The sequence below is a fragment of the Buceros rhinoceros genome, unplaced genomic scaffold (assembly GCF_000710305.1).
Source record: "Buceros rhinoceros silvestris isolate BGI_N320 unplaced genomic scaffold, ASM71030v1 scaffold21756, whole genome shotgun sequence".
NCBI classification, from domain to species: domain Eukaryota; kingdom Metazoa; phylum Chordata; class Aves; order Bucerotiformes; family Bucerotidae; genus Buceros; species Buceros rhinoceros.
Genome location: NW_010417211.1, coordinates 27,315 through 37,031, shown reverse-complemented (window position 1 = coordinate 37,031; position 9,717 = coordinate 27,315). Strand labels below are relative to the sequence as shown.

The following is a 9,717-nucleotide window of genomic DNA, read 5'->3' as shown; positions in this document are numbered from 1 at the left end:
AGCAGGAGAAGCTATGGTCAATATTTCACTCACCCCTCTTGGATCAGTCGGCAGGGTGGGGCTTTGCTTTGTCTCATGGCTTTACTACAGCTTTGTGTGTTGTAAAGGAAGGTCAGTTTACATTCCCGCGGGACCTACCTACTGTCCCCTTGGAGGTGGTGACAGCAGGTGTCATTTTGTGCTGGAAAAAGACGCCACTCCCATGCTCTAAGAGTGCATAAATATCCATCTGTTGTTAATGCCTCATTTCTCTGTCACAGTCTGGGCTGTCCTGGGCACGCAGGTGTTCCTCGGAGGAGCAGGCTCTGGCTGTACAGGCGGCCCCAGCTCACTGAGCAGGACCATTACCTCCCGAAGGAGTTCCCTGAAGCGCCCATATCAGTAAAGAGCTGCAGGATCAGGCTTTTGTAGATGGGAAGATTCTTCTCTTGGCAGTGTGAGCTTCCTGAAATCCCTTTGGCTGCAAGAACCGGAGGACAGTCAAGACTCTTCAAGAGTTCCTGGGTGTTATTTAAGTCCTTCTGATAGATTGGACAGGTCTGTGATGACTTTGGTAAGGTTTTATATGCTGTAGCTCCTCGTGTACCTCATGCCAGGGAACACTCTTCTCTTGAACTGTGAAAAGGTGAAGGCATTGTACCTTTTGACATCACAAGAAGGGTTTTCTCACTGACAGATTAGGCTTTATGCTTCCAAATAAAGTACAATCACAACGATCATTCCTGGAAAAATAGTTTAGTAAATTAAACTAATCCCAACAGCTAGACAATGGTTGGTATAAAGCCCCCTGTAATCGAGGCACAAGAACATGGTATTTCTGTCTTTCACCTTCTTTGTTCTTTTGGTGTAATGAAATTCTTCCCTTTGTGTGGATAAAGCTGCACAAACGTGATGCGGAGCCTCAGCATGTCTCACTCAGTTGTACTACAGGAGGTTTTCTCTGATTTCACGTTTCCTCCAAAGCGGTAGGTGGTGAGTGACTGTGTCTTCCAATCCAGCCAGCAGCCTGTGAGCTGCCATCGCTGCAGGACAACGGGGTTGTGCCTGTCTCAGAAATGGGATGATCTGTGGTACTGGGCTGGGCTGGGCTTAGGGAATGTCACGCGGCAGAACTCCAAACCCGTTACAAAACGCTCCCTGCAAAGCAGTGTCAACCCTCTTAGTCCAATATCCGAGATAGTGAGAGATAATTGAGACCATCCCACGTGCCCGAGGGCCTTTCTGTGTCTTGGAGATGGAATTGTTGCTGGATCATCTTTCTGCATATAAATGACACATGGCAATTTTTCAGGCATATCTGTGGCTCTCTGCTAAATCCTGGTGGGTCAAAAAGAGAATGTACTTATATTCAACTTATACACTGAGCTTAAAGTAAAACTGTGCTTAGATTGTGGGAGAGAGATTGCTTTCTGTCTTCCAGTGGTATGTAAGGTGTCTTGGAGGTGCTTCCTCCATATAGAAAGGCTTGCTTGGTATTTCCACCGAGCTGCAAAACATCCATGGTTATAGAGATTGTTATTCTTATGAGGACGTGGGTGCACGTGAGTAGCGTGAGCCAATGTGAGGACGTAACACAGCTGTGTTCCCTCCACTTGGTTGTTTCAGTTGGGGGTCCAAGGTAGCTGCCATCAGGTTCCAATAAAACCTCGAAATGATGAGATTTGGTGTGGAGTAGTGTCCTTGCAGAACTGCCCCATATAGCAACAGAAAATACTCAGCCTGGCCCTGAGTGTTGGGGAAATTACCACTGAATTCATCCATATGGGCGTTGTGGGCACTCCAGGTATGAATCATGTCACACGCACACTGCTGGTATCCAGTCCCCACTTTGAACAGGCACGTGAGATAAACAGACCCATCTGGTGCCCTCGTGAGATCTGCAGAGAAGAGTCCCAGATTATTCTCTCCTGTTTTAGGTGTTTGGTTGACGTTCCTCAGACTCCCTTCCTGGTTGCCTGTAGCCAACAGGGCTATAAAGGATGGCCAGGGTAAGCACGTCTGAAGATACTCGGGACAACACCTGGTAGGAACAAGAGCCAGAGCAAGTTAGAGAGACATTATATGAAAAGGCAAATTTTTAAGCACAAACTCTTGATCTTCAGTTGCGATGGAGACTGTCTCCACCAGAGCACCAACATCTACTCTGTGCAAGTACATAGGGAGAGGTGAGGGTGTCCTCAGCATCCGTCCTTAGCTGCTAGGACTCGATAAGCATAAGTGGAGAAACTCGCTGCTCTTTCACACTCCAGTTAGCTCCCTTTTGGTTTATCCTTTTGAAGAGACTCACGTGGTGGCATGCTGCCTCATCTTACATGTAGTCCTTCTGACTTGAAGGTAGGGGACAGACCTGAAATCAAAATGTGCCACAGTGATTCAATTCCAGTGTATTTCTCCTTCCCAGATCAGTACTGCTGCTTCTGAAGAACCCCACCTTCATCTTCCTCTGCTTAGCAGGAGCGACCGAAGCCACTCTCATCGCGGGGATGTCCACGTTTGGACCCAAGTTCTTGGAGTCTCAGTTTAGTTTAAGTGCCTCTGAAGCTGCTACCCTTTTTGGTAAGCAAACCTTGGTTTTGCAATGTTTTCCCATTTTTGCTTACAAACGAAGCAGCTCATTTAGAATGGAGACAAACGCCCTTTGCAGTTCATTTACAGAGCAGTTACCGTCTTCTGCTATTAGACAGGACCGTTTCCCGTCAGTTCATCTGTACCAAGTGCATTTTCAAAGCTGTATCTACTGACATCAGGAAGAAACGTGTCGCTGCTGTGGCCATCAGTTACCCTCTGGAGGAAGGAAAAATAATTGTATTCTGTTCCTTCTGGTGCTTTACCAGAAAACATTAAGTAAACGTTTCCTCTAACGAGAAATGTCTGAACTGGGGGACTTACTTTGTCAGCATCTTGGAACTGGGAAGATCCTCACTTAGCTGACATATCATGGACTGAGGAAGTGATGTCCAACGAGCACCAATACTCACAATGTGCTCCTCAAAGAGTCTGTTTGAAGATCTCTGGGTAGGAGCAGCTGCCTTACCAGGCTCATGCCATGTTACCTCAGCTGTTACAGAGGACCACCTACTGTAGCAGAGTCCACTGAGCTCCCTCCAAGAACCAAGCAGCAACCAGAGGGTTATTCTCATGCAGACACGCTGCAGTTCGCGTATTCAGACGTGAAAATGCCTTGCTGACGTTTCTAAACTTGTTTGTGGGTTTGTTTTTTTTCTTTTTTCAGGTTATCTGGTCGTGCCAGCAGGAGGGGGAGGCACATTCCTGGGAGGATTCCTCGTGAATAAATTTAAACTCCGCTGTTCAGGAATCATCAAATTGTGTTTACTTTGCACGGTGTCAAGTCTGCTGGCTATCTTCATTTTTTTTATTCACTGCCCTAACATGCCGATGGCAGGAGTAACCCAGATGTACAAGGGAAGGTAAGAACAGTCATCCCTTGTGCTGCATGGCCCTGCTCAGAGGAGGATAACTCCAAATACGTGGTGCTGGTGGTAGTCATGTGTGAATGTGTTCATGATGGAAGACGATGTCCAGTCAGTCTCACAGGCAGATTCTGAGGGTGATATACACAATATAGATGTCTTAATTTCTGGGTCTAGTTGGAGTTTGTGGAAGAGACTCCCTCTTTAGTGAGGGAGGGGAGATCAGCAGCACCAGAGTGTGAGATATTCCACTCTTCCATTGCCTTCACAGGGTCCCCCATCCCTGTCTGTGGTTAAACTGCACTAAAAGTAGGTATCTCCTCCCCAAATGGAGGTGTCTCGTTATGAGCTGGTCACTTAAACTCCCCTGATAGCTGTGGGAAGGACACAGCTTCAAGGCACGATTCCTGTTTATGGTCAAAATCGGGTGAGATGAAACTCTTCCCAAGCCTGGCTTCCAGCTCCTTGGGGATCCACCACATCTCCTACTGTCCCACCTTCTCCTTCTCTAGCTCTACCCATTTCCTCCTAGCAAATGCTATTCAGTGTCTCCTCACTGACTGCTCCTCTGTTTCTCTTTGCCTGTGTTAGTCCTTTGCCTGGTGGCCACCTCAACCTGACAGCAGCCTGCAACGCTGAGTGTGGCTGTCTTCAGGAGATCTACAGCCCTGTCTGTGGGAGCGATGACATTATGTATTATTCTCCCTGCCATGCCGGGTGCAAAAAAAAGTCCGAAAACCTCAGGAATGGCAAGAAGGTAGGTCTGAAAGCACTGAGTATTAACAAGGTGGTGGCACATCTCCTTTGGAGTGTTTTGGCTGCCTCTGCTAAAGTGTCCACAGGTTTGAGCTTTGCTGCAGGTCAGTGCCTGGTGCAGGGTGGATGCTCTCAGGCCACGCCTGGGATGAAGGCAGAAGGTACCCTGAGGTCACCTTGCCTTGCTTCCCTCAATGAGTCCAGCTGGTTTTGCTTTGCCCTGGGGCAAACTGCTCTGAAATCCACGGTAAATCACCCAGGCAGGTGGGGACCACGGTAGGCATCTAATTCCTGCCCCGGTTCTTATTTTGAGTCTTCATTGAACATGGTGCACCTCCTCATTCTTCCAGCATGTCACTCAGAGAGACAGGCAAAGGCTTGAGAAGGGTAATAATGACACTCAGCCTTCGAGGGCTGCCTGGCAAAGTTAATTTATATTATTGAATAACCTGTTTTGAAACAGAGGTGTGTCGAGAATGCAGCTTGATTTCTGCTTTGCTGGCTGGGTTCTACCCTCCCTGAGTTTCTTTCTGTTTAATGCTTTGATTCTCTCGGTGCTCTCCCTGGCAAACCACCCACTGACTTTTCTTTCCCAGGTCTATCACGAGTGTAGCTGCGTTGAGAAAACCCTCCTGCCCGGCGCCGGCGACGCAGAGGCAGGGAAATGCACCTCCTCTTGTGCGAAAAGACCCCTGCTCCTGTCCTTCTTGTTCGTGGTGATTCTCTTCACCTTCCTGAGCAGTATTCCTGCCCTGACCGCCACGCTGCGGTAAGCACGGGATTGCCTTGTCCTCCAGCAGCGCTGCAAGGAGCCCCAGTATCCACCTCTCTGCTTTATCCTGCTGGCTCAAGCTGTGGGGAAGGTGTGATGGGAACCACCTTGTTACTGACAACCTGGAGATATCAGGACTAACTCCCTTCCCTTTCTAGCTGGGAAAGCAAATTTTAGCATTGGCAGCTCTATCCTCTGACATGGGACGTGTGTGCTGTGTGCCCCAGTTTGCAGCTGTGGTGGGAGGTCATTGCACTGGGGTGAACCTTGATTCTTGTTCAGAGAAGGGCAACGAAACTAGCGAAGAGTTTAGAGAACTTACCTGATGAGGAACCACTGAGGGAACTGGGGTTGTTTAGTCCGGAGAGGAGAAGGCTCAGGGAAGACCTTATCGCTCTCTACAACTCCCTGAAAGGAGGTTGTAGGGAGGTGGGGGTCGGTCTCTTCTCCCATGTTACAAATGACAAAAGAAGAGGAAATGGCCTTAAGTTGCGTCAGGAGAAAATTTGATTGGATATCAGGAAAAATTTCTTTACACAGAGGGTCATTAAGCCTTGGAAGAGGCTGCCCAGGGCGGTGGTGGAGTCCCCATCCCTGGAGGGGTTTAACAGACGTGTGGAGGTGGGGCTGAGGGACATGGTTTAGGGCCCCTGGCAGTGCAGGGAGAACGGTTGGACTCAATGATCTTAAAGGTCTCTTCCAACCAGATGATTCTGTCATCTCCAGAGAGGTGGAGGTCCATATGCTGTTGCAGAGAGGTGCTGTGCAGCCTGGCAGCATTTTTAAGCAATCCCCTTTTGTTCCCCAGGTGTGTCTCCGACAGTCAAAGGTCATTCGCCCTCGGGATCCAGTGGATCGTAGTACGAACACTAGGTATGGAACAGAGTGAATTTGAGCATTAGTCTGGTCCATTGGCTTTGTGGAGCATGTGCCAAGCTGTTACCTAAGAATAAAACGTGTTGGATTGGAAAAAAAGAGGGTAGGGCACGTGCTGTTGAAAGGAGGCTGCTTCCGTTGTTTGCTGTCATTCAGAAAATCCTAATTCCCTTTGCAGATGATCTGCAAACTGAATGAAGGGTTCTGTAACACATCGCAGGTGGGTGGAGGAGCAATGTCCTGGCAGCGTGTCCTTATTTTAAGAAAAAAAGAGCCGAGGCATTGAAGCTCCTGCGTATCTCTTTTGGCTATTGTGCGACGTGTAGGTCAGGATGGTCAAAAGACCCTCTGGGCTCTCAGGTCTTGAACTTCAGCGTGTTTTAGATACCTCGTGGCTCTAGATGTCGCAGGATGAGTTTGCTTAATCATGGCAGCAGCAGAGCCTGATGCTCTGATGCTTTTCTGCAAGAACCTTGAGTTTTGCAAGGTGTTTCCCAAACTGACGGTCCTCTCTCTCTTCCCGCAGGAGGCATCCCTGGCCCCATCGCCTTTGGGTCCATGATTGATAAATCCTGCCTGCTCTGGCAGGACCAGTGCGGTGAGCAAGGTTCTTGCTACGTTTACCAGAACTCAGCCATGAGCCGATACACCCTCATCGCTGGAGTGGTCTACAAGGTGATGCTGCCTGTTAGCTTCACTCTCTCGTAAAGCAAGCAGGTCTTTAGGAGACAGCATTTTGCTCTGGGAGAGAATTTTACAAAATCGGGTTGTCCTAATCTGCCCTCCCCCCCCCCAACCCAAATTAGACCTTCAGCAAGAAATGTTCTCGGGGGAGGAAAAAGCTCTGTTTGCTTCTTGCCAGGTAATGGTGCTCCAGGCACCGTCATTCCCTTAAATTTCTATTACTTTCTAGACTTACAGCTTCTGTTGCACCTTATGAAATATCTCCTCTTCTCCCAACAGTTACCAAAGTGATTTTTTGCTAGAAACGGGGTAAAATACATAACTGCAGTGTGTTAGTGAGAGCGAGGGATGGCATTGTAGGCAGGCTGTAAGTAACCATTCCCTGATCACTGCTAGAAAATAAGAAAGCTTAGCTCTGTGTTTCTTATTTATTAGCTGAAAACCATCATTTTAAGTGCTCCCAAACAAGCACTTGCCCTGGATAGTGGCCCTTAGCAGTTGCTGTGATAAAGAGACTTTCAAAAGCCTTCCAGCAAATGGCTCAGGCAGTGTCAGTCGCCACAGCACTGTGCTCCAGGTGTCCGTGTGAGGCTGGACAGCGTTCCCAGCTCTCACTGTCCCATAGCCATGGGCCTGGCTGCATTCAGATATTTGCTCGCTCTGGCTCTTTGTGCTGGTCTGCTGCCCAGGCTGGCCTTCAGCAACATCGTCTCCTCAACGCTTGGCCAGCAAACCTCATCCCAAGTGAGGGCTCAGTGCCTGGTTTTGGGGGGAGCAGAGAGTAACGGGATATTTTCCTGGCTGCAGGTGCTTGGGACAATCTTCTTTCTAGTCGCCTGTTTACTCTACAAACCCCCGTCACCAGAGTCTGCTCCAGGCAGCTCCGCCCCATCTGAAAACAGCAACTGTGACCTCCAGGAACACAAACCTTCGCTGCCGGCTGGAGAGGATATATAACGCTGTACGCGTCCAAGTGACTTTCTCAGGCTCAAAAATCATGATGAGAAGATGTTACACAGTACCTGGCGGGGGCGGGGGGGGGAGGTTAAATTAATGGTAATATCACTTTTTTTAGTTCAAGATAATTTAATTAACCACTGGTGTGTTTGCTATTTTCTTAACAGCAGAAGCACTTTTAAAATTGTGCGCTGATGCCATATGCAGTTATTTAATTTTATTTAAAGAAAGGGCTACCGTAGCTTTATTCTCTGTCTGTGACAAGCAAGGACCACATTCTCCACTCATGGAAATAAACACCGGTAACTCCAATGGAGCACGTGGGATTTAACCACCAGAGGATCTGGGCCCTGGTATCTCAACTGTAAATTCAACTCCAGCAAAACTTCTGCTGAAGCTTCCTCAGCCTGAGGAGAGTCCTGCTGTCTTGCAGACCACAGTGCAAAGAGGACGACTGGCCCTTAAACTACTGTATGTAAAGCAGACGGCCCTGACACTGTCCTCCTCCCGCCTGTGACACACAACATCGCTCCTTTTGTTTAGGAGCAGGTTATCAGATTATGCAAATTCCTGTGACTGTGCAATGGGAGATGGGTTCGAGAGCAGATTTGTCTAGCAAATTCATCCGTACACTACAGGCAGCCATTCCCGAGCGCTGCCGAGCAGTGTCCGCTCACTGCCTCGCTTCATCGCAGGGTTTACACCGTGGTGACACCTCGTTATTTTTTCTCGTGCTGTTTAAAGCCAATGCCTTTTGTAATGTACTGTGCAAAACTTGAACTTCTTGCTCTTTGTTGGGTGCGGGAAGATACGAGCTACGGATCTATGCAATGCTTCTCTTCGGTTGCTCTGTGAAAACATTGAGTGTGGGTAGGTGAGAAAAGGCAGAATGAACTGGATTTGTCTCTGGACCTTAAGGGATTAGCTTGCCCTAAGGACAGACTGCCTTGTGGACAGGGGACGCTGGCTCGTCACTGGCCTGCTTGCACGTAGAGAGGACACTGTTCCCAAAATGACCTTTGAATGTGCACTTGCAATATTGACCGTGACCTTTCTGAGGGAGAAAAGTGGAATTCAGGAGGGCGTATGTCTGGCTTCTCTCTCAACCCAGATCAGGCAAGGTTAGTGCTTAGTCTGCCCGTATTTGCACAGCCACACAATCCAGGTTCAGCTCCAGGGGAGGGCTGAGGCCGGCACCTGGAGTCCTACACTGTATAAACCACGTTCATGGGGACGGGACCTACATTCCTGAGCTGCAAAACTGGTGCTTCTCTTGTGCCAGCTGCTACTTAGAATTACTTTGTAGATGTTTTTGTATATTTTGTGTATTTATGCTTTCATAAACAACATAAGGTGGGCATTTATTTCCTTCATTAGCAAAGGATCAACTCCCAGAGCATTCCTGTTGCAGATAGGGATGACAGCACTGGGAGCGTGGTCGATCTTCAGGTTGATGGTGGTCAAGAAAGCAGCTTCTTCCATTCACAGATCCCCTTCCACCAAAGCTAGGTAGTGACTTTCTCACTTCCAAAGCCCTTGTTTTCCAGCCTCTGTCAAGAGCTGGGGGAGACTTGAACATCTCCAGTAACTGCTGGCAAAACTAGACGTGCTAAGGATGAGATGGAGGGTGGCTTTTGTCTGCTTGAACATGGGCAGCTGGGACAGCTTTGATGGGGCACCGTGTTCAAGAGAGTCCCTGATGCAGGAGTTAAACCCAACACCACCCAAACACCAAAGGCTTCCTTACAAGTTCCACTTGGGTTTGGAGCCACTTGCAAACACGAGCCTGTCTCCAGGCCTTGCCCAGCGATCGCCCTTCCCAGCTTACAGACACTTCAGGTAGAAGCAGGGATCTTACACGGGGAAAACGCATGAATGTATTTTGGGAACATATTTTATGTATGATGTGTTTATGAAAGGTAGAAGTTCTTAATATATATATGGATATTGCAATGCAATTGTAGTGTTTATAAAATGAGCTTTATCTGAGCGTGTCGTTTCCAGAGGGAAAAAAAAAAAGCTAATAGGATTCTGAGCATTTTTTACATTGCCATGGGACTGGTAAGTCATGGTTTTAAGCAGCACCTGTTGCATAAACAGGTTATGTAGGTGTACAGGTTACTTAAAATATTTGAAAGTGTGTTTCCCAGTCTCATATGAAGTATGATATTGCTATAAAAGCATAGAAATATAATCGGTATTTCACAGGTACTTGTGTGAGTGTTTTTCATCCATTCTCAC

The 9,717-nt window shown here is 48.0% G+C and overlaps 1 protein-coding gene across 1 annotated transcript in view; it reads left to right on the top strand.

Moving 5' to 3' along the window:
* SLCO4A1 (solute carrier organic anion transporter family, member 4A1) overlaps positions 1 to 7,476 on the top strand; it is a 13,264-nt gene extending 5,788 nt beyond the window's left edge. Inside the window, exons 5-11 of the mRNA XM_010138127.1 lie at positions 2,402 to 2,556; positions 3,233 to 3,428; positions 4,023 to 4,188; positions 4,784 to 4,956; positions 5,768 to 5,832; positions 6,362 to 6,510; positions 7,327 to 7,476. Coding sequence (XP_010136429.1) covers positions 2,402 to 2,556; positions 3,233 to 3,428; positions 4,023 to 4,188; positions 4,784 to 4,956; positions 5,768 to 5,832; positions 6,362 to 6,510; positions 7,327 to 7,476 — 1,054 coding nt within the window. The remainder of the gene's footprint in view (positions 1 to 2,401; positions 2,557 to 3,232; positions 3,429 to 4,022; positions 4,189 to 4,783; positions 4,957 to 5,767; positions 5,833 to 6,361; positions 6,511 to 7,326) is intronic.
* Positions 7,477 to 9,717: the final 2,241 nt, after the last annotated feature.